The following is a 24490-nucleotide window of genomic DNA, read 5'->3' on the forward strand; positions in this document are numbered from 1 at the left end:
TTTGAGAAATGGAAAACTCAATCTTCAACTTTATATGGCATGACTAGAGGCCCCGAATAGCTAAAGTAATGTTGAAAGAGTATAACAAAGTGGGAGGACTCACACTTCCTCATTTTAAAGCATACTATAACTCAAACCCATTGCCATCGAGTCGATTCTGACTCATAGTGACCCTATAGGGCAGAGGAGAACTTCCCCATAGGGTTTCCAAGGAGCAGCTGGTAGATTTGAACTGCCAGCCTTTTGGTTAGCAGCTGTAGCTCGTAACCACTGTGCCACGTGGTATAACAATGTGTAACAAATGACACATAGACCAATGAAATAGAATTGAGAGTCCAGAAATAAACCCATCTATGGTCAACTGATTTTTGACAAGGGTACTAAGGCCATTTGATGGACGAAGAAGAGTCTTCAATAAATGGTTTTGGAAAAATTGAGTTTCCACCTTCAGGAAAATGAAACAGGATCCATGTTGCACACCATACACAAAACCAGATTCAAAATAAAGAACCTAAATATGAACACTAAAACCATAAAATTCTTAGAAGAAAATGCAAGGGCAAGGCTAATAGGCCTAGCTTTTAACAATGGATTATCTGATATAATGACTAAAATGCAAACAGCAAAAGATAAATAGGTGTGGGACCTCTTAGAAATTAAAAACTTTTGTTTCTCAAAAGACTTTACTAACTGGGAGAATATCTTTAGAAACCATATATTTGATAAGAATCTACTAATTAAAATATACATAAAATTTTGACGACTTAACGAAAAGATAAATAACCCAATCATAAAATGAGCAAAAGATTCGAATAGACATTTCACCAGAGAGAACATTTAAGTGGCCACCAAACACATGAAAAGATGCTCAATGTCGTTAGCTGCCTAAAACCCCGCTGCCATTGAGTCAAATCTGACTTAAAACCATTAGCTGTCAGATGCAAATCAAAACCATGACAAGAGATACCATTTCAATCCCACTAGAATGGCCAAGATAAAGGGTAAATAACAAATAACAAGGATGGCCAAGATAAAAAGAATAACAAATAAATGTTGATGGGAATGCAAGATGGTACAGCTATTGTGGAAAACTGTGGAGGTTCCTCACAGAACTAGAAACGGAACTGCCACATGATTCAGCATATCCATTTGTAGGTATATACTCAAAAACTTTGAAAGCAGAGATTAATGTTCATTGCAAGACTATTCAGAATAGCCAAAAGGTATAAACAATGTAAATGCCCATCAGTGGATGAATGGATAAACAAGATATGGTACATACATACAATGGAATACTACTAAGCCAGTAAGATAAATGAAGTCTTGATACATGCTACAGTATGGATGAAGCTTGAAGACATTATGTTGAGTGAAATCAATCACAAAAGAACAATTAATGTATGACCTCACTTATATAAAAAGACAAAAACAGGCAAATGTATAGACCAAAGTTTATTAGTGGTTACCAGGGGCAGGAGGGAGGGAAAGGGGCAGTTATTGCTTATGGAGTACTGAGTTTCAGTTTACGATGATGGAAAGATGACATTAATTAACCCTACACTGCTGATTAATGTAATTCCTGTCGATAAGTTATACCCCTTTGAAAAGATAAATTGCCTAATATTGTGTGATAGATATATTTTCAATGACAGAAAAATTAAAGAGTAACTGCTGAGGCTGCTTATATACAGCCAAACACCTCTTGGGATTTAGTTCCTGGTTTAGAGGTTTAGGGTCATGGTTTTATAAGATATCTCAGATAGATGGCCTAATATTGTGTTTAGTGCTTCTGTTCTACCTTCTACTTTGTTACATGGTGCCTGGGGTGTTAAAAGCTTGCAAGTGCCTAACTAAGGTACAACAATTGGTGTTTAGTCACCTGGAGTAAAGAAGAAAGAGAGTTAAGAACAGGAGGAGGACATGGAACGTGTAGCTAACTGCCTCTATGTCCAACTGCCTCCTTTGCAATGCAATCAGAAAAACTGATGGTGCCAGATTACCGTTACTGAACATTTTTGATAGAAGATTTTGTAGAAGAATCCTGATCAAATGAGGAAATGCAAAACAGAATTTCAACTTGTCATGGAATCCTGATTTCTGGGGCTGTTGATGCTGGATGACCCCTGAAAGTATTGCCCTGAGATAGTCTTTAAACCTTAAACCAAAAATATCCCCTGAAGTCTTCTTAAAACCAAACAATAGTTTAACTTAACTAGTGAAGAATAGCTGTCTTGAGTACTGTGCTTTTTTAAGATCCATTTATATGGGATCAAATTGAAAACACCAACTTGAAAGTTTAGATAGGAACCTTAGGTGGCTGTGAGTTTACGTTAATGGAGGAGGAACAACTTGGAAAAGAAGGGGGAGAGTGGTTGTATAACTCAAAGAATGTAATCAGTGTCACTGAATTGCACATGCAGAAATTGTTGAATTGGCGGATGTTCTGCTGTTTGTGTCCTCAACAATAACAAAAAATAAAATGGATTATATAAAAATAAAAGACCAAGGACACACAACTTTGGCAAGACTGGGAAACAATGGAAACTCATATATTGCTGGTAGGGATGTATATGATAAATAGTACACTCACTTTGTTAAAGGCTTGACTGTCTCTTATAAAGTTAAACATACATCTGTCCTTTGACCCAGCAAGTCTGTTTCTAAGTGTTTGTCAGTAGGATAATGGAGAATTCATACAATGGAGTTTTATTCATCAATAAAAACAATGGAACTGATATAGGCAGGGTGAATCTGAAAGACATTCCTCTTGAAAGAAGTCAGACACAAGAGCAGGTACTCCATGATTTTAGTGATGCAAAGTTCCAGATCAGCCAAAACTAATCTGTAGTGAAAAAAATTAGATCAGTGGTCGGGCGGGTCCAAGAATTGGCTGGAAGGTTCACAAGGGAAGTTTCTGTAGAGAAGGTGAGGTTCTGCATCATGGTAGAGGTGTGGGTTACAAGGTGTAACCATTTGTGGAATTACGTAGCTAAGGTAAGTGCGTTTCAACATGTGTAAATTTAATCTAAAGTAAAGAACTGTAAAAAATAATACTGGAATGTGAGGAAGTAGGTGGAAGTATAGGTGAAATATGTGGATAATCATTAAAGCAGGGTAATGAGTTCATTGTACTGTTCTGTTTACTTTGTACATATTTGAAATTTTTTATAATTAAAGGCTAAATAAAATCCGTACAAGCACTTAACAATTTTTCCCTTTATTTACTATAGTGGGTTGATTGTCATGTTAATATATTAGTAAAATCCAGTTATTTAAATATAAGATAAATATAGGGAAAAAAAAACAACAACCCAAACCATGAAAGCTACCATTGACCCATGGCAACCCCCTGTGTTTCAGAGCAGAACTGTGCTCCATAGAGTTTTCAATAGCTGTAATCTTTTGAAAGTAGATTGCCAGGACTCTCTTTTGTGGCATCTCTGATTGGACTAGACCTACCAACCTTTTAGTTAGTAGCTTAAGGGAGCCATTTGCACCACCCAGGTACAAATAGATTAGACAGGAATAGGAGATATCTCTCTTATTCCACTATAGGTTGGAGGTTCAACTGTAATAAAATCATTCCTGCCTCAAATATGACAGTAGTGTTACAGTAGAATTATAGAAACATTTGATATAGCTAAGATCCTGCAGTGGCTGGTGGTGTTTTTTATAAATACTGTACAGAATATGATCAATGGCACAAATTTAACTTTAAGCCCTGAGAGTTTTATCAAACCTGAGTCCCTCATCCCTGATCTGAAGCAAAGCCATCTCCTCTTCAAGAAATTAACATGATGATTTAAACCCCTTGTGCTGGCAGCCAGCCTCTAGCAACATATGCAGACGTCACTAAGATAAGGTGATACTTTTTAGCTACTCTCATAGCCCTGGGGGCACAGAGGTTAAATGCTGGGCTGCTAACAGAAAGGCTGGCGATAGGAACCCCCCAGCTGCTCCAAGGAAGAAAGATGTGGCAGCCTGCTTCTGTAATGATTGTTGTTTCTTGTTAGGTGGCTTTGAGTCAATTCTGACTATAGCAACTCTGTGTACAACAGAACAAGACACTGGTGGTGCCTCCTGCGCCATCCTCACGATCGTTGTTATGCTTGGGCCCATTGCTGCAGTCAGTGTTAATCCATCTAGGCAACGGTCTTTCTCTTTTTCACTGACCCTCTCGTTTTACCTAACATGATGTCCTTCTCCACGGACTGGTCCCTTCTGATAACATGTCCAAAGTACATGAGACGAAGTCTCCCCATCCTTACTTCTAAGGAGCATTCTGGCTGTACTTCTTCCAAGACAGATTTGTTCCTTCTTCTGGCAGTCCATGGTATATTCAGTATGCTTCACCAACACCTCGGAAACCCTATGGAGCATTTCTGCTCTATCCTGTAGTGTCACTGTAAGTCAGAATTGACTCAGCGGCAACAGGTACTTTGCACTAGTATCTTTTTTCTTCTTTTTTAATGTTATAAAAGTATAGGTGCACTGCTATCTCTTAAGCATTAGTATATTACACCTCGACAAAGCAGATCTTATAAGCATAATGCTTACAGATGCTGTGTATGACCCTGAACCAATCTTTTTCTCTTGTTTTCCCCTAACGTAGTATGACAGTTCAGCTCAGCTTATTCTCCATATGTTACAGGTTTTTATTTATTTTTTTCTTCCTTTTTGTCAGTGGAATAAAAAACTTGCCAAAGACATGATAGATAACATTACTAAAAATTACAAATTATTCTTTATTGCCTTGACCAGTAGTATTTAAATTGCATCTAAGATTTTATGGTATCTTATATTAATATGAATATTAATTTGAGTAAGCCCGTACTACAATTTGTTGATGAGAGAGCTAAAATCAAGTTTCAAAGTGTTTCCAATGGACCAGTGATTCTTAAGTGTTTTTGAGAAGGTGATAAAAGCTGTGGTCATAGGTCTTGGAAAAATTATGCATTGACATGTTCACGCAACATTCAGCATTTTGTTTCATTTGGTTTGAGGTTTTCTAGAAAGCAGTCTTGTTTTGTATGGAACCTAGATTAAAAGCTCTATAGAAACTTTGTACTGGGAGATGTTTTCCTTTTTGAATATAGTTGCTTAAAGAAAAGGGAAAGGGGTTTGGAGAAGAGAGATGCCAAAGGGAGGGATGAATGGTTACATTTTTATTCCACCCTCAGAGCAATGTATGTGTAATTAATTAGAGTAAATACCTTAGCAAGTGTTGTGCTTCTTTATTCCTAGTGAAGTAAGCCGTACGATGGCGGGAGAATGTCTTTTCAGTCATATCTCACCTTTGAGTATAATACGATATTTTGTAATAGAGGGATTACTGTATCTAAAGTGAACCAGAAAACCCCCCTCTGTACATTTTTCTGGTCGCTAGCTTTGCCCTTTCATCTTTCTCCTTTTGAAGTCACTCAGAAATTTTCCTTGACAGCCGAGACTAAAGCTTTCCATTCACATGTATACTAGGTATTTGTTGATCATTTGCTTGCTCGAAGAAGCTAATTTGGAATCCTTTAGGAACTTCTATTAAAGTTTCGTTTGACATATTGGGAATTTAAAAATAAACTTTATAATTTTTAATTTTTTTATATATTTAAAAATGGTACATACTCATTTAGAAAACAAAGGTAAATGAACCAAGATAAAAATCACCTCTATTTCCAGTAATCAGGGAGAACTACTGTTATTTTTGTTATGATATCTGTTTTTATGTCTTTTATATTTATATGTGTATGAATTATATTTATTGTGTATGTATATGTGTATAATACATAATATATATGTATAGATATATTAAGAAACAAAGTGGGATTACATTTGGAAATTTAAAAGCTTCCCAGGTAACAATATCTGAGGAAGGAAAAGGCTCGACTAAACGTAGAAATTGGGCAGACTAAGAGTTTGGTTAAGTGCATATGAGGTCAACGTGAAAGGCAAAATAAGTTATACCAAGAGACAGGCTGAGTATTAATTGATCAGTAAAAGTATTCGTAGGTCAAGTTCTATGTAGGGGCCATACTCATAATTAGATATTTATTTGGGAGATAAATGGGAGAAGGAAAGGCTTTTGGAAGGCTTGGTTATTTTTATATGTTCATAGTAAGTTTTCAGTAGGAAGGATGAATTATAGTTTTGATGTCCAGGCCTTCTTATATTTTCTTTAGCATATCTACAGCAGGTATGGTAAATAGATTTTTCCTTACGGTCCAGCTTTGGTCAATTGATAGTAGCTCCTTTGTTGAGAAGGACTCTAAAACAGTCAGGGCTTGGGAAAAGTGCTCTCCTTTATCAGTGTCTGCCCAGCCTTTAGAGCGGGCAGTCGCAGCATGCATGCCCTGCACATGCTACCCTAACCCTGTCTGCGCTGACTCTTACATACACAAAAGTTAAGGATACGTCTTTCTCAGCTGGCTGTGGTTTCCAAGAAATTTCTTCATGGGGCTATTTTTGTGTTATTAAAGGGGTTCTTGAATTCTGCTTAGGCCTAGATTTTTCCAGGAGATTTTGCATTCTGGCATCTGTAAAGCGGACTTCCTTATTTGGGGTGCAGGCTGTGAAAGCATTATACAAATGATCGCTATGAAATATAGAGCAGAACACTGAAGTGATGGGAAGTAAAGAAGCAGCGCAATCTACAGAGGTGGTACCGTTTGGTTAGCTTCAACTTATACTTTGTATTTTTGGAGAGATGCTGTATAAATTACAACATTTCCTTTCCAGGATGGAGAAATATCAACCTTGAAAATTTTTCATTGGGTAATTTTCTCCCCACTGCCTATATTATTTTCAAAGGCTTTATTCTGACAATTCATGTATTTTTTGCACTTACAGTAGAACTTGAGCAGTCAGAGCATACTCAAGGCACAACCACACGTATGAAGATTCTTCTTTCACTATTGTGTGAAAAAGCGGCAAATGAATGTTGTATTAGTATGACATCTCTTCCATAAGCATAAGTTGTAATTTTTAGTTAAAAGACAATATATAGTTAAAAAGTTATGCTTGCATTATTTATGGGCCATCAATTAGCATAGCTTTTCTTTTCCCTCCTTACAGGTTGATGAGAAGGCTCTGAAGCATATAACAGAAATGGGCTTCAGTAAGGAAGCGTCTCGGCAAGCTCTTATGGATAATGGCAACAACTTAGAAGCTGCATTGAATGTACTTCTTAATAGCAATAAGCAGAAACCTGTTACGGGTCCACCTCTGAGAGGTATCATATTAAGCAGTGTGTCAGTATTGTTAGCTTTTCAGAGGACTATGTTTTATAGACAGATGTTGGAAGTTATTGCTGTGAGGGCTATAAATTTATTTAATATTGTTGTATTATGGCAGAAGCACCCGTTTTGGAACCACAAAGACCTGCGCAAGTTGCTCTGAGTCTCATTGTCTTCCTTTTCTATAAAGTGGTTCTAATGGTGACTTACTTCACAAGGTTGTTTTGAGGATTTCAGGAAATGTAAACTACCTAGTTCTGTTAATTATTTCTAAAAGTATGCCAATTGTATATGTAAGTGAACCTTCAGTAAACGTCTAAAAATTAACAAGAACATAACTTATACTTAATATCTGTCATTCTGTAATCATTGCTTGGTCAAACGTATTATTTTTTTTTTTTTTTTTAAGTCCCAATCTCGTATTTTCCTTAAAAAAAAATTGGTAATTGCAGAAAAAAGTTGTGGATGAATGCTTTTTTTCCTTAAAAACCAATTTACATGAACAAATTCAACTTTCTGTATAGATCACTTAGAAGATTAAAGGTACTTTACTATAATCATTTGGAAACCTTTTTATTATAAAAGACATAGAATATACAAAAATATCTGAAACAATGTATATACAAAATCCTACTTAAAATGATTGCTGATTATGTTTCAGTGTATTTTCGCCCTTTGTTCTTACATATACAATATGTATGTTTTGTTTTAAATCTTAAGGTAAAGGAAAAGGCAGGGGACGAGTAAGATCTGAAGATGAAGAAGACCTGGGAAGTGCAAGGCCATCAGCACCAAGCACATTATTTGATTTCTTAGAGTCTAAAATGGGAACTTTGAATGTGGAAGGTAGGTGAACTTACATTTTTTTTTTTCTTTTAAGTTCAAACCTTATTTGAAATTATATAAAAAAAGGTTTAATAAAGCAAGTGATAGTGTGAACCTGCATTCTGGGTGTTTGTTTATAAACGTATTCAATTATAAATTTATTGCACAAAAACACAGAAGAAAGTTTTAATGGTTAAATTCTGAAAATATTAATGACAGGCTGTCTTGCTCCCTAAATACATGATGGGTAATGTCACCAAACTATTTCCCCCAACTTTACTCTTATCGGGATTATAGATTACCTATGAAAACAGATTACTGTATTTGAATATTTATTACTATATAAGATATATGAAAAGTTATATAACTTATTTTGAATGTGAAGGTTTTATCTCTTCTTAACATATCACATATTATATGGAAATAGTCACATGGCGAGTGGATATATTCCCATAATGTGATGTATTTCTTCTTAGTATGACATGATACTGAAAAGAGAAATAAATGTGTTAAATATGTACATATCTTTTTTTTCTAAGCATAAAAAAAACCCCCAAAACCAAACCTGTTGCCATCGAGTTGATTCCAACTCATTAGGACAGAGTAGAGCTGCCCCATTGGGTTCCCAAGGAATAGCTAGTGGATTTGAACTGCTGACGTTTTGGTTAGCAGCTAAGCTTTTAACCACTATGCCATCAGGGATAGAACATAGTAAATTGTAAATACTTCCTAAAATAGCAAATTATTTTTTTATATGATTGCAAAAGATGAGGCAAATATACTTTTACATTCAGTTTTCTCTTTCAGGTATATTTTGAAAAAAACCAAATAAATTCAGAGGTAAAATGCTTTTATAACAAATTTGAGGTGTTCAGAGTTCATGAAAATTGAAGCTTGTTTTGTAAATTATATAAAAAGCCACTGTATTGTTTCAGAAAACAAATGTTTGAGGTAGATGAGATTTGTAAGCAGTAACATGAAGATCGATATTTTCCAGGTTGTAAAACATGTTTTATTACTTTTCTATTGCTCTGTAAAAAATTACCACAAATTTAGTGGCTTAGAACAGTGAAGATTTATCATCTCATATTTTTTATGGGTCAGGAGTTTAGTTGGATCTTCTGCTCAGGAACTGACTGGCGAAATCAAGGCTTCAGTTGGGGCTGTGATCTCACCTGAGGCTCCAGGGCCTCTTCGAAGCCCACCAGTTGTTGGCAGAATTCAGTTTCTTCTGGTCACAGCACTGAAGTCCCAATTTTCAGGTTGTATGTTGCCAAGAAATTGGTCGCAGCAACTAGAGGCTGCCCTCAGGTCTTTGCCACACAGTCTCCTCCATAGGCAATTTTCAGCATCTTTAAGATCAGCAAGATGGTCTCTGCTGCTTCTTTAAGTCTCTTTGACTTCTTCCTGACACTGAACCTTAGGCCCTCTTTTAAAGGGCTCAGCTGAAAAGGTCAGGACTATCCAGCAAAATCTCCCTTTTGATTATCTTAAAGCCAACTGATTAGAAACCTTAATTACATCTGCGTAACCCTTCACCTTTGCCATATAACATAGCCTGATCGTGGGAGTGAAGTCCCATCATAGACACAGGTCTGGCCCACCCTCACAAAATGGGGAGAACACAGGGCCATGTATACTAGTAAGCGGAACTCTTGGGAACCATCTTAGAATTCTGCATACCATGCATGAAAACAAGCTCCTGTGTCTCATCTGCTAAACCAGTCTTTGAATTCAATAGAACATCTCATTTGTATATTCATATATCTTTTGTTTTCTGATATGTCCATTGGTCTGCATCACAATTTCTGAAGTTTTTGATTTTTATCACCATCTTAATTTTACCTTACTAGAAATATGACAGAATTAAGGGATGTACCTAACTTACAAGCTCAGTTTCTTATGGGATCCCTTTTTGTGTGTTCTTTACCCTATTCCCTGCTGTCCACCTCTTTACCCCTCAAGGGCCCTAAAATTACCCATCATAGTGGCAGACACCTTACTGTTTATTCTCCATTCACCATGGGTTTCCTAATGGCTTCTCATTCACTTATGTATTTCTTCATTTAACAAGTGTTTATTGACTCCTGTGTGGAGCCCTGGTGGTACAGTGGTTAAGAACTCAGCTGCTAACTAAAAGGTCGGCAGTTTGAGTCCACCGGCTGATCCTTGGAATTCCTATGGGGCAGTTCTACTCTGTACTACAGGGTTGCTATGAGTTGGAATCGACTCCATGCCAACAAGTTTATATGTGACAGGTACTGTGCTGGGCATTGGGTTTACATCGTTGACTGATACAGACACGCACCCTACCCTCATAGGACTTATCGTAAAAGGGATAGATAGTGTACTTTAAACAAGACAATACTTGAATAAAATTACTTGAATACAATGATAACTTCTAAAATCTTTTCTTCTGGGCCCCTTGATATTCGTGTCACAGCTGCTTCTTGTACTATCCTATCAGAGCTCCTTTCATTTCCTTTATCCTCCTGTCCTCCTACATTTGCTTTAGACTGCTGTAATGTGTCCTAAATCATGATGAAGTTGAAATGAGAATGGGAACTTTACTATGACCTATGCATGTAGTAGTAGTTAAGTGGTACAGCTGCTAACCAAAAGGTCTGCAGTTTGAATCCTCCAGGCACCTTGGAAACTCTACGGGGCAGTTCTACTCTGTCCTGTAGGGTTGCTATGAGTTGAAATTGACTTGACAGCAGTGGGTTTTTTGGTTTTTTTAATGTGCCTACAATGCTTCAGTTCTCACAAGATGTATCGTATACCAACAAGATGAAGTAATATTAGCATTGCACTCGGAAAAAGATATCAAAGTTAATTATCTGAATACAAGTAACCTGTTGCTGTCTAGTCAATTCTGATTCGTAGCCCCATGTGTGTTGGAGTAGAGCTGTATTCTGTAGGGTTTCAGTGACTGATTTTTCGGAATTATATCACCATGCCTTTCTTCTGAGGCATCTCTGAGTGAACATAAACCTCCAGCCTTTTGGTTAGCAGCTGAACACATTAACCAAGTGTCTCAGTCATTTAGTGCTGCTGTGGTGGTGTGGGATAACAGAAATACCACAAGTGGATGGCTTTAACAAAGAGAAATTTATTTTCTTACAGTCTAGTAGGCTGAAAGTCCAAATTCAGGGCATCAGCGCCAAGGAAAGGCTTCCTCTGTCGGCTCTGGAGGCCCTTATCATCAATCTTCCCCTGGACTAGGAGCTTCTTTGCTCAGGAACCCTGGGTCCAAAGGATGCGCTCTGCTCCTGGCACTGCTTTCTTGGTGGTATGAGGTCCCCCTGTCTCTCTGCATACTTCTTTCTTTTATATGTCAAGAGAGATTGGCTTAAGACCCTATCTAGTCTTGTAGATCTCATCATCTAGTCTTATAGATCTCAACTGCTGTTAAGCCATCATAGTGATAGGATTTACAACACATAGAAAAATCTCATCAAGTGACGAAATGACAGACAATCACACAATACTGGGCATCATGGCCTAACCAAGTTGACACGTATTTTTTGGGGACACAATTCAATCCATGACATCCTACCCTTTTAAAAAAAAATAAAAAAATTTTTTTTTTGGCCCCCAAAAATTCATGTCCTTGCCACATGTAAAACATAATTCACCCCATCATACCATCGTAAGAGTCTTAAATCAACTCCAAGACCAAAATCCAAAAATTTCATCTGTGAAATCTAGAATATAAGTTATCTGCTTCCAAAGTGGTACAATAGCCACAGTGTAGATATTTCCATTACAAACAGGAGAAATTGGAGGGAAAAATGGCATAACCAGCACCAAGCAAGATGACAGAATACATGACATTAGCTCTCAAGGCTTTGAAAATAATCCTCTGTTTTCTGAGACAATTTGCACAATGGCCCTGTCCTCCAGACTCTAGGTATTGGCCACACTTTCCAGATTCTGAGTGGAGACCCCTCAACCCTGGGCTTCAGCTCAGCCTTCTAGTCCCACTGGGATGGCAACTCTGCTCCCTGGGCTTAAAGTGCACCATTCTCCTAGGCTGTCTGAGTGGTGACTCCACCCTTAGAAACACCAGAGGCCACAGCTCCACCCTTTGAAACCCAAGTGGTTGAGGCCATACCTTTTGAGACTGAGGTAGCTTGGCTTCCTTCGTTCCTTGTCTCTTCAGCTTTTGCTTCCTGGTACCTTGGCCTCTCGGCCCTCGGGCCTCATGCCCACATCTCCCCTGCTCGGGCAAGTGTTTGAAAGCTCTGTAGCTCTACCAGTAAGTGCCTGGAGTCATCTCACTCTGCCAGTAAACTTTGTCTGGAAAGCACTCAGCTCTCTTGTTCTGTGGGTCGGCAAGTCTAGCTCCATTGATAAGTGCTCAGAGGCACCCCACTCCACCAGGAAGCCTCCTGTACATAGGCACTCAGCTCTGTCACTCCATGGGTCAGCTCCAACGCTGTCTCGCAGTGGTCTCCTGGTTCTGCTGCTGCCTTTTCTCTGCCACTGCTGGCCCTCTGCTGCTGCCGGTCCTCTGCTGCTGCTTCTTGCTGTCTGTGTCATCTCTAGTGTAACAGCTCTCCTCATTTCCTTCTGAGTCTTCTATCCATTCACAGTTTCAAAACTGCTTCCACATTTTAGGTATCTTTTAGAGCAGCACCCCTCTCCCTGTACCAAATTCTTTCTTGATCATATAGTGCTGCTATAACAGAAATACCACAAGTGGATGGCTTTAACAAAGAGAAATTTATTTTCTCATAGTCTAGTAGTCCAAATTCAGGGCATGAGCTCCAGGTGAAGGCTTTCTCTGTCGGCTCTGGAGGAAGGCCCTTGTCATCAGTCTTCCCGTGGACTAGGAGCTTCACACTGGAACCCTGGGTCCAAAGAATGCACTCTGCTCCTGGCACTGCTTTCTTGGTGGTGTGAGGTCCCCCCTTCTCACTGGTCATGTCTTTCTTTTATATTTCAAAAGAGATTGGCTTAGGACACTGTCTAGTCTTGTAGATCTCAAAATAACTGCCAGTAATCCATCACAGTGATAGAATTTACAACACATAGGAAGATGTCATCAAATGACAGAATGGTGGATAATCACACAATACTGAGAATCGTGGCCTAACCAAGTTGACACATGTGTTTTGGGGACAGAATTCAATTCATGACACCAAGTATCTGAATACTACACTCAAACCCTAACATCACTGTTAGACAGGTTTACTTCTGAGGAACAGAAAATTAGAATATGTTTGTAAATACAGAATATCGTGTTAATAAAATGTCTTCTTGAACTTTGTTTGAAATCTGTTTAGGTCTTTTACTTCATTGTTTCTTCTGTTTGCCTTGACTACTCTGTGTTTAAGATCAAGTTTCTGAGTCTCTTCTGGCATCCATTTTAGTCTTATTTTTTTGTTCATGTGAGTGTCCTTAATGTTATCCCACAACTTGTCTGGTCTTTGTTCATTAGTGTTCAGTGCGTCAAATCTATTCTTTAGATGGTCTCAAAATTCAGGTGGGATATACTCAGAGTCATACTTTGGCTCTCATGGACTTGTTTTGATTTTCTTCAGCTTCAGCTTGAACTTGCATATGAGCAGTTTACAGTCTGTTCCTCAGTCAGCGCCTGGCCTTGTTCTGACTGATGATATTGAGCTTTTCCATCATCTCTTTCCACAAATGTAGGCAATTTGATTCCTGTATTTTTCATCTGGTGAGATCCACATGTATAGTTGCCATTTATGTTGCTGAAAAAAGGTGTTTTCAATGAATAAGTTGTTGGTCTTGCAAAATTCTATTATGAGATCTCCAGCATCGTTTCTCTGTCACCAAGGCCATATGTCCCTACAGCTAATCCTTCTTCTTTGTTTCCAACTTCTGCATTCCAATCATCAGTAAATATCAATGTATCTTGATTTCATGTTTGATCAATTTCAGACTATGGAAGTTGGTAAAAATCTTCAATTTCTTCATCTTTGGCATTAGTGGTTGGTGCGTAAATCTGAATAATAGTCTTACTAGCTGGTTAATATCTGTATTCCTACAAGGAAGACCATACCATAAAGTACTTTGAGGGAAGAATAAAAATTTTGCTTCTCTGAGAATAATGGCTACCAAGTATGGCAGAAAATTCTAATGTAAGTTGAAAGGGGTATTAGTTTCTACTGTATGTTAATCACAGGAACATGTAACTCTGGATTTGGAGAAAATTTCAGAGCTTGTTCAAATATTTACAGTTTCCTGAATTCATAAATTTATAAAGGTCATAGGTTATATTCCATGTTTGTCGCCAGCACCCTTAGTGCAGCTTGGGCTCCTTCCTTCAGTTTTTGTCATCTACTGCTGCTATAACAGAAATACCACAAGTGGATGGCTTTAATAAAGAGAAATTTATTCTCTTACAGTTTGGTAGCCTACAAGTCCAAATTCAGGGTGTCAGCTCCAGGACAAGGCTTTCTCTCTCTGTTGGCTCTGGAGGAAGGTCCTTGTCATCAATCTTCCCTTGGTCTGGGAGCACCTCAGTGGAGGAACCTCAGGTCCAAAGGATGCGCTCTGCTCCAGGCGCTGCTTTCTTGGTGGTGTGAGGCCCCCATGTCTCTCTGTTTGCTTCTCTCTTTTATATCTCAAAAGAGATTGGCTTAAGACACTGTCTAATCTTGTATATCTCATCAATATAACTGCCTTGCTGATCCATCTCATTAACATCATAGTGATAGGATTTACAACATATAAGGAAATCACATCAGATATCAAAATGGTAGACAGTGATACAATACTGGGAATCATGACCTAGTCAAGTTGACAGATATTTTGGGGGAACAAATTCAATCCATGACAAGTACCATTGGTTCTTGTTACTGATAAGGATTAAGATTCTCAACCTAGGAAACCATATGGGACAGTTCTACTCTGTCCTGTAGGGTCACTGTGAGTCAGAATTGACTCGATACGGCGCACAACAGCAACTCAATTGGACGTATTGTAGGGAATTCTTCATTCCTTAAATGTAGAATTTTATTTTGTATTTGTGTGTACTAGGTCATGTGACAAGTGTTAGGGATACAAAATACAACAAAATCCTTTATTCTCAAAATTCAAGACAATAGGTAGATATTGTAGCTCTCACCCCAAAGAAGCTTACTATTTAGTTTGTGAAAGAGAACACACCACAAATTAAAGAGTGGTAAGAATAGTGTTAAAAAGGATTTTATCATTTACTTGGTGTAAACTGAAACAGTGCTGAACAGCAGAATATAAGGGCTTAGAAGAAGCTATCATGAATATAGTGGTAAGACATGATTTGGCGTTATTGTAATCTGTAATAATAAAAGTCTTTTATTTCAAAGTTATATTCCAAAATAAGACCAGTCAGTTGTTTTCAATGGCTACTGCATACTTCAATCAGACTTGAAAGCACTGCTGATTTGCTATTTCACTGTTGTAAATTTTTGTCTGACCAGAAGCTGATTTGGTCAGTGGCAACTTTTCTAATCCTAAACTTTCTCTTTAATGGCGTTGACATCATTTTTGGTGATGATAACATACATGGGCACAAATGGCTAAACAGTAAATTGATATGTGTACGTAAGTAGACAGAAGGTCCCGGAGTGGTACAAATGGTTTGCAGGCAACTACTAACCTAAAGGTTGATAGTTGAACCCACTCAGTGATGTCATGGAAGAAAGGACTGGTGATCTGATCTGTAAAGATTATAGCCAAGAAAACCCTATGGAGTGTTTCTGTAACACATGGGGTCCCCATGAGTTGGAATCGGCTCAATGGCAACTGTTTATTTTTTTGTTTTTATTTTGTTTTATATAGACAGACAATTATTGTGCTTGTCGATGTCTTTTATGTTCTCTTGGTTCACCCTCATAGATACAGTATTCTAGGTGAACTGGTTAATAGTAAAAAAAAAAAAAAACGGTTGGGGTAAACTATGCAATTGTTTTTATGCTTCTTTTATGATTTAGTATTGTGTGTGTGTGTGTGTTTTAATTGAAATTAAAGCCCATAATACACTTTTACCTTTGTAACATTGAATCTCTACTTTGGCCTTCCTTTGGTCATTGTTCCATGTCTTATGTTCCAAAATTAACTCTTCATTGATGGGAAAAAATGTTGAGCATTTTTGTAGGGAAAACCTAGAAAGCTTTTGACAATGGAGTCTTCGTAGTGTTCAGTGGTTAAATGCCTTCTGGATAGCTAATGAAGAGTTATGATCTTATAAATTTTATTTACGTTCATATCTTTAGCATCATTGTACAGAACTGTTACAGAGAACACTGATATTGCAAGGAAGTAATTCTGATTCAGTTATGTATTTTGAGTCTTCAGATTTTTGTTTCTAATTTAGTTGAATAATGCAACTTCTGTGCTTCAATTATTTGTATCCATATAAGTTTTCTGAGGATTTCGTTTAGTTTTATTACCCAGAATAATTAGCTAAGTCTAGAGCTGCGTGGACTTGGTTCTGTCCTATCAGATTCTGTGTAACATGTCAGGTTTGTTGAAAAAGAAGTCTCTCTCTTAAGAATGTGGCTTTTTCTAACACGTTTAATCCAGATTAATAACATACTGACTTTCATAATATTTTTATTTTCTCTAAATGAGCAAAGAATGTTCTTACTTCTTTATATTTATATCTGATTTTTATAAAAGTTCCATCAGAGATAATTGATTATCGCATCTACTTTTCTTAGAACTTTTCTCTTTGCATTAACTTTTTTGTTGTATCTTTAAACTGGATTTAATGTGATTCTAGTTAAAATTTGTATCAATAGTCTGAAAAAGTGAGGTTGGATTATGCTGTTTTCCAAGAGTATTCACTAATTAAAGTGTTCTGTGTAACGTACAATGACTTGATGTCAGTTTGGGAAGATTTGGTTGGATCAATTTATGATAAGATTGTGTTCAAAACACCTCTTATATATAGATTGTTGTAATTTGATATTATAGAATAGATATTATAATTGATGGCTAGATTATTAGGCGAACTCAAAAGTCAGATTTTAATATTGAAATATACCTTAAGTATATTTTCATGTCAATATTGTCACTTCAGTGATATGTAACTACCATTTGAAATAATGGCTAATGGGAATATGTATTTTAAGTTTCACCTGAGGACAGAACAAGTGGATTTGGTTCTTTCCATTGTCGCGGGAGCTGATAGCAGGTTGGCCTGATAGTAGGGAGAAGGGATACCTCGAGACAATAACTTTACTGGTTTAGCTTTCTGTGTATAACAACAGGCCAACCTTAATTTGCTATCTGTAGATATTCTGATTGAGGAATAAAGACTTTATTAAAAAAATGGGCAGAATAACTGTCCCAAATTTATACTCCCCTTGTTGGTATAGCTTATTTTATAAATTAAGTATGTGTGATTACTTTTATTTTGTTTTTCAAATTTTGTATCAAAATTTTGGAAAGTGGAATACAGAGTATGGCCCAATTATGTAAAGTGCAAACACTTAGAAAAAGATGAACAAAATCCAAATAGTAGAGATTTTTTAAATAAAAATGTTGATTCAAGTTATACAAACATAAGAGCTAAAGAACTCAAGACATTCATAAATGTTGGAGAAGGCTGTAAGTGATCACGCTCCTGCTTTCCCATATCCAGTCTCATCTACCACTATGTTTCCTCCCTGCCTTCTTTTATTCAGTGGGACATAGAATTCTGTAATCCTTTAAGGGACAGGATTAACTGATTCTCTTTTTGGCTTAGAGTTGGAAAGAGCCTCTCTTGGCTAGTTGCAACCTTATCATCTCTGCTTTCAAACTGACCAGCTTGTCTCTTTCTTGTGGGACTTTTACTGAAGGCTGTCAGAAGTAACTGACACTTTTCATTATCCTGACATTTTCATACCAAGTCTTCTAAAGCATCAGATTCATTAGTCAGATGGTCTTAGACAAACGGGCTGCAGTTTAACTTTGCAGAACAAGAATTGCCAGCTTCCTGTTAGGGATGAGGGAACTTTGCAATGCCCTGCACCCTTCCTCTACTAAACAAGTTTCACATTTTAGATTCTGTCCTGGCGTCAGTTTCTGTATTAGTGTGCTTTAAGATGCAAGTGGCAGGAACCCAAATAAGCAAAAAAGGAATTTATTGATTCGTATAACTGGAAAGATTTCCTGTATCTCTGAATTCTGCTGTCTGTATGTTGACTGACTGTCTTCATGTGATAGCAAAGATTGGCCCAGGTACCTCTAGGTAAAACAGAAAGCCAATGTATATGACATAATGACGTATAAATATATGCTAATTAAAAGATACATCTCAATTTTGCAAGCAACATTTTTAGGGGAAAGGTAAATACTTTTCGTCATATAATTATTGATCCCCTCAGCTCAACTGAGTTTTTCCCGCTGGGTGTGTATGGCATTGGTGTGTAGCTGGAATAGGAGCCCAAAAGACTCAGAGAAAGCACTACAGCTCCTGATGTCCAGTCTTCATCTCTAATATGGGGTAAAAGGTAATTAAAAAAAATATTTCTCAGGATGCTGGGGGCAGTTAAATAAACCAATTATGTCACTACTTTAACTCACAAATCTTGTATTTACTGGTGTATGTCCTTGGGCAGTTACATAATCTTTTAAAGGTTAATTTCTTCAAGAAATGGAAAAGTAGTAAATAGCAACTACCTTATCGGGTAGCAAGAATCATTGGAGGGTTGTTAAGATCAAATGAGATAATGCATACAAAGTGCTAAGCACAGTGCATGGCATATAGGCCTCCATGTGATAGTTCCTGCCATCATCATCATCATCACTATTACTAGCAGTTACAGCATCCTACATTCATCATCTCTTCATGTCCACCCCCACTGCCTTACTTGAGGTCCTCATCAACCCTCCACTATTTTTTTTCGATGCTTTATTGTGTTTTTGGTCAAAGTTTACACCGCAAATTAGGTTCCCATTTAACAACTTCTATGCATATTGTTTGGAGCCCTGGTGGCGCATTAGTTAAGCGTTTGGCTGCTGACCGAAAGGTTGACAGTTGGAATCCACCAGCCACTCCTTGGGAGCCCTATGGGGTAGTTCTACTCTGTCCTATAGGGTTGCTATGAGTCCGAATCAACTCGACGGCAAAAGTTTGGTTTTTGTTTTTTATTATACATATTGTTCTGTGACATTGGTTACATTTTCCACATTGTGTTAACATTCTCATTTCCATTCTGATTGTCCCATTTCCATTAATATAGCTTCCCTGCCTCCATCCGCCTGACCTTCTCATCTTTGCTTTAGGGTAAATGTTGACTATTTGGTTTCATAAGATGATTTTTTTTTTTTTTTAAGGAGCACAGTACTGATGGGTGATTTTGTTTATTTTATGAGCCAATCTGCTATTTAACTGAAAGGTGACCCCTGGGAGTAGTTTCTGTTCAAAGTTTAAAGGGTATCTCAGGGCAATAGACCTGGGGAGTCCTCTAGTCTCAACTGGTCCAGTTAAGTCTGACCCTTTTTAAAAAGAATTTGGGTTTTGTTCTATAATTTTCTCCAGGGCCATCTATTGTGTTCCTAGTCAGAATGGTTGGTAGTGGAAGCTGTGCCCATCTAGTTCTTCTGGATTTAGGATAGATGAGGTTGTGGTTCAAGTAGGTGGTTAGTCCTGTAGACTAGTTTCTTCTTTGAGTGTTTGGTTTCCTTCTTTCTCATTTGCTCTATAACTAGTAGTTGTATTTTAGATGGCTGCTTGCAAGCTTTTAAGACCCCAGATACTCCTTACTAAACCAGGATGTAGAACATAAACTTTATGGACTATGTTATGCCAGTTGAGCTGTTTGTTCCACAAAACTATGGTCCTAAGCCTTTAAGCTCAGTAAACCAATCTTGTGAAGCGTTTGGTTACATCTGGGAAGTAAGTACCTGTGACTGTGCCCCCTGTGTCCTTTATTATATATATGAACATATGTGCAGCACACACAAACATGTATGCACGTATGCTTACAGATACACATATACATGTACACATTTGTACACACATATACCTTTCTATACACATATATGCATACATATCTACCTATGTAACCACTTGTATTTTATGGTTGTTACTGCTCCACTCACTCTTTACTGTTTAATCATCCCACCCTTCATATTGCCGCCAATGATATTTTGAAACACAAATTTGACCCTGCCTAACCCTTTTCTAGGAGTCATGGTGGTGCAATGGTTAAGCGTGCGGCTGCTAACCAGCGGCTCTGTGGAGAAAGATCTGGCAATCTGCTTTCGTAAAGATTACAGCCAAAAAACTCCTATGGCACAGTTCTACTTTATCACATGGAGTGCTGTGAGTCGGCACCCAACAACAACCCCCTTGCTTAAAATACTGAATTGGCTCTTCTCTTTGGCAGGACAGAATTCAGACTACACTACATATGCTGTGTTTTTGACTTTCCATTACTCTCCTTTTGTGGATTTTTTGAGAAGTAGCATTTATCTTGCTTAACAGAACTATATAATTCCAAATGCCACATAATATCTAGATATAATAGTATATTTAGATGTTAGCAGATGTAAAGACAATATTAATGATTGATGGGTACTTCAGATCAAATTGCAGACTTTGATAGTTGATGGATTTTTTTTTTAATTTTCTTTGAATCAAATTTCAAGTCAGTTTAGATAGTTTGGCTTGTAGATCCCCAGCTGGAATTCTGAGGACTGAAGAATAGAGTTTGCAGGAAGGAAACATAGTATAATGGTAATAGCTTATTTGGAAAGGCAGGAAACTAGGTCAAGAAGAGAGAGAGAGAAAGAATATGTATATGTGTTAGGCTTGATGTTCTTGTGAAGGGTTTCCTCAAAAAAGGATCACTTATGTTGAGTGTGGTATATATTTATGTCTAATTGTATCTAATAACATTACATTTCCCTGTATAGCTGATCGATTGGAATAATGGAGGACAAGAATATGGCTTTAAGGAACAAACACTTTAATACTAGTGGGGCTTAATATACCTGTGACAATTTAAGAACTGCTTAAAGGAGAGACATAACAGAAAGATGATGTGTATTTTTATATAGTCTCCAAATTTATACGTCTGTCACCTCTGAGGCAACCATGCTGTGAGGAAGCTGAACATCTATTATGTACATAAAGGTTACATGAAGAGGCAACAAGTTGGGCCCCCAGTTAATAGTCCTAATTTTCCAGTCTTCCCAAGCACTGGACATATTAGTGATTGGAACTTCAGATGGTTCCAGCACTCGCTGTTGAGTACTCCCAACCTGTGCATCTTACTAGTAGAGGCCCCAGACATCATAGAGCAGAGGCAGGCTGTCCCGTCTGTGCCCTTCCCATGTGTTACAGAAACAAGAAGTTCGTGATCCTGAAAGATAGTATTTAGCTTGGAGGGAAAGATTACACAAGTTAAATATCACATTTGCACTTGACTGAGGCCTTTTGTATGCCATTTTCAATTATTCTGATACATCATCCTTTCAGTTTTTACAAGTTTGATAATAAATGACAATGCTGTATGTTTAGTTTTCATTTTTTCTAGTGTTTTTTTTTTCATTAAACATTCGTATTTGAATTAAAGCAAAAACAACACAGGTTTTATTTTTAGATAGTTTTTGACCCTAGAGTTTAGCGTTTCATGCATAAATGCCAGCTTTATCAACAATGATGCTCTCCCTGACTTCCCCAACCCCACCACTGTGCAGTTGAGTTGGAGGCATCAATGGCAGTGAGTCATGTGGGAATGACAGAAGAGTGTAGTGCTACATTCGCTTAAACAACTCCTGTATTATTTTATGTACAGGACATGTTAGGCAGGTGAAAGTAATCCGATTTGACAAGTTTTGTAGCAGAGAAGTGTGACTAGAAGTACTTATTTATGTACCAAGCTTGCTTGAAAGGAAGGAAATAAGCAGTGGTTCTTTATATTTTTGGATGTTACGGCATTTAGGTTTAAGAGCTGTGATGCTAAGATCAGATACAGCCAGCTACAAGGAACATGATGGAATCTGCAAAGAAATGTCACCATATCCCATGTCTTCATCTCATGTGTTAATTTTCCCTAACAGGGCTGACACAGATAACGTTTTTCCTCTTGAAGTTATCATGAAAGCACAGAGACTAAGGACCATAAGAGGTTTTACTTCTCTGGCGGCATGGGTAGACAGTAATTATGAATAAGTTGTATTTTAAAAATCAATTGGTTTTTGTTGGTGAAGCAACCCATATTTGTTCTGGGAAATGATGGAAGAGGTCCAGTTATTCATTCTACAGTATCAGTTGGGGGCTTATCATGTGCCAGGCACTGTGCTAGAAAGGGTATATTGGTTAACAAAACACAGCTCAGGGATCTTAACATCTAGCAAGGGAGAGAGATTTGGACAGTTCTGTTTGGTGGTACTACTTGGGAGGTTACCGTGGCACAGGAGGGGTGCCTGACTGTCTTAATGGGAGCTGGGTAAGAAGGACCTCCCAGAAGAATTGAAATCTAAGGTGATATACCCAAGGAGAGGGCTGACGGAAGCAGCCTGGGGCACCTGTAGGCATTGTGCAGGCATGGATGTGTGCATGTTCATAATAAATTTAAAAAATGTTCAGAGCAAGACTTACTACTTTTACCAGGAAGCAAAGCTCTGTTTTAGAATAATTGTTAGTAAAGAATGGAGAAAAGGCAGAACTCTGGCTAGAAGCGTCTTCTGAAGAGAACATCACATAATTTTGTTTGTAACATTTTTAGAAGGGTAAGAGAAATTAAAATTTGTCCAATCAAATTGGCATATTTTATGTATGTAATTTGAAATAACTATATTCTTGCTTTTTTTTTGTAAGGAGGGAAAAGGAAGAAAATCACCCAAATTACTCAGACAGATGTATTCTCATCTAATGGAACAATTAGTGCTTTTTTTATACCTGGCAAAAAAGATTTTTATTATTCTGGTAATTCTAATCAGATTTCCATGAAGAAATACTAAAGGTAACTCACAATGATGTGGTCTTTAATGATTTAATGATTCCAGAGTTAACGGTGGAGCCCTGGTGGTGCAGTGATTAAAGAGCTCGACTGCGAACCAAAAGGTTGCCAGTTCAAATCTACCAGCCGCTCGTTGGAAACCCTATGGGGCAGCTCTACTCTGAGCTGTAGGGTTGCTATGAGTTAAAACTGACTCGACGGCAGTGGGTTTGTTTTTGTTTTAGCGTTAATGGTTGCTTTGTTGGTTGAGAAGGCACAGGATGGCTAACAGCTGCGAGCTTGACTGGTTAATCCCAGCTCAACCCTGTGCTAGTTGTGTGACTTTGGGCCTTTAACTTCATTGTCTGTAAAAAGGGGGGTAATAATATAATCATATGCTGAGGTAATGTTTTTTGTTTTTACTTCTCCAACTTTGGCTTAAGAGATTTTTGTCTTTTTTTTTCTTTAATTTGTAAGGAACTGCTTGGATTTCTCATGCCTTGTGAGCATGGCTGGAGAAGGGCATCTTTGTGGTTGTATTGTTGATAATGTGTGGCATTAAGCGTTTCTCAGAGTTCTCGCAGTTTGTTCACTTATAGCAGCAAAGATTGTGTGTTTTATGCCCTCTCATTTTTCATTGACTTTTCTCTCTACTTTTTTCTTTTTAAGAGGGCTTGGAACATTAAAAATTAATTTTATGAACACTGAGTATCATAAATATGTTTACTTGTGAGCTTAGTGTTAAGTATGAGATGTGTCATAGCTAAGAAAGGATTTAATGAGAACAGGAAAACAACTATATATCAAGTAGTTAGTTAATATATCAAGTTAGTTTATAACTAACGTTAATTCTTATGTCCAGTTTTTTCCTGGAATTTGGTGGGGTTTTTTTGGTATAATAGACATCAATTTTGGGGCATGGGAATATATAACACTTTTCTCTTTATAATTAATAATTAATGATGATTATGTTTTATTTGGCTCCCTGGGTGGTGCAGACAGTTAATTGCTCAACCAGTAGTGGAAAGGGTGGTGGTTTGAACCCACTGACGTGCTGCGGAAGAAAGGCCTGATGATCTGCTTCCAGAAGGTCACAGACATGAAAACCTTACGAAGCAGCTCTGATCTGCACACATGGGGTCGCCGTGAGTTGGAACTGACTCCACAGCAACTAACAACGAAATATTTTTACTTAGAATTTTCCCTGCAAAGGATTGTTCAGGAACATATCTCATGAAGCAGGTTTCTAGCCCAGGGCCTTTGTGTATGTGGTTCCTTCTGCTTAGAATATCTTCCCTACTGTCATTGCATTCCCAATTTCTCCTCCTTCTTTAAGACTCCACTCAAGCACGGCTTCCTCACGGAAGTTTTTCCTTTAAATTGGGGTACCCTGTTCCTCCCAGCTTTATCGTAGCAGACTACTTCCTTCATAAGCTTTATCGTAATTTGCAGTGTTTACTTAGCGTGTTGTCTGTCTCTTCCCATTACAACTGAAGTGCCACAGGATAGAAAGGTTATACGTGTTACCCGCTGCTTCACAGG

The 24490-nt window shown here is 37.6% G+C and overlaps 1 protein-coding gene across 4 annotated transcripts in view; it reads left to right on the forward strand.

The window, feature by feature from the left end:
- Positions 1-24490, forward strand: part of TDRD3 (tudor domain containing 3) — a 246058-nt gene that overhangs the window by 143727 nt on the left and 77841 nt on the right. For all 4 annotated transcript variants that reach the window (XM_049853409.1, XM_049853408.1, XM_049853410.1 and 1 more), the window contains 2 exons: positions 7066-7222; positions 7947-8072. In XM_049853409.1, the coding sequence (XP_049709366.1) occupies positions 7066-7222; positions 7947-8072 (283 nt within the window). The remainder of the gene's footprint in view (positions 1-7065; positions 7223-7946; positions 8073-24490) is intronic.

The sequence above is a fragment of the Elephas maximus genome, chromosome 14 (genome assembly GCF_024166365.1).
Source record: "Elephas maximus indicus isolate mEleMax1 chromosome 14, mEleMax1 primary haplotype, whole genome shotgun sequence".
Taxonomy (NCBI): Eukaryota; Metazoa; Chordata; class Mammalia; order Proboscidea; family Elephantidae; genus Elephas; species Elephas maximus.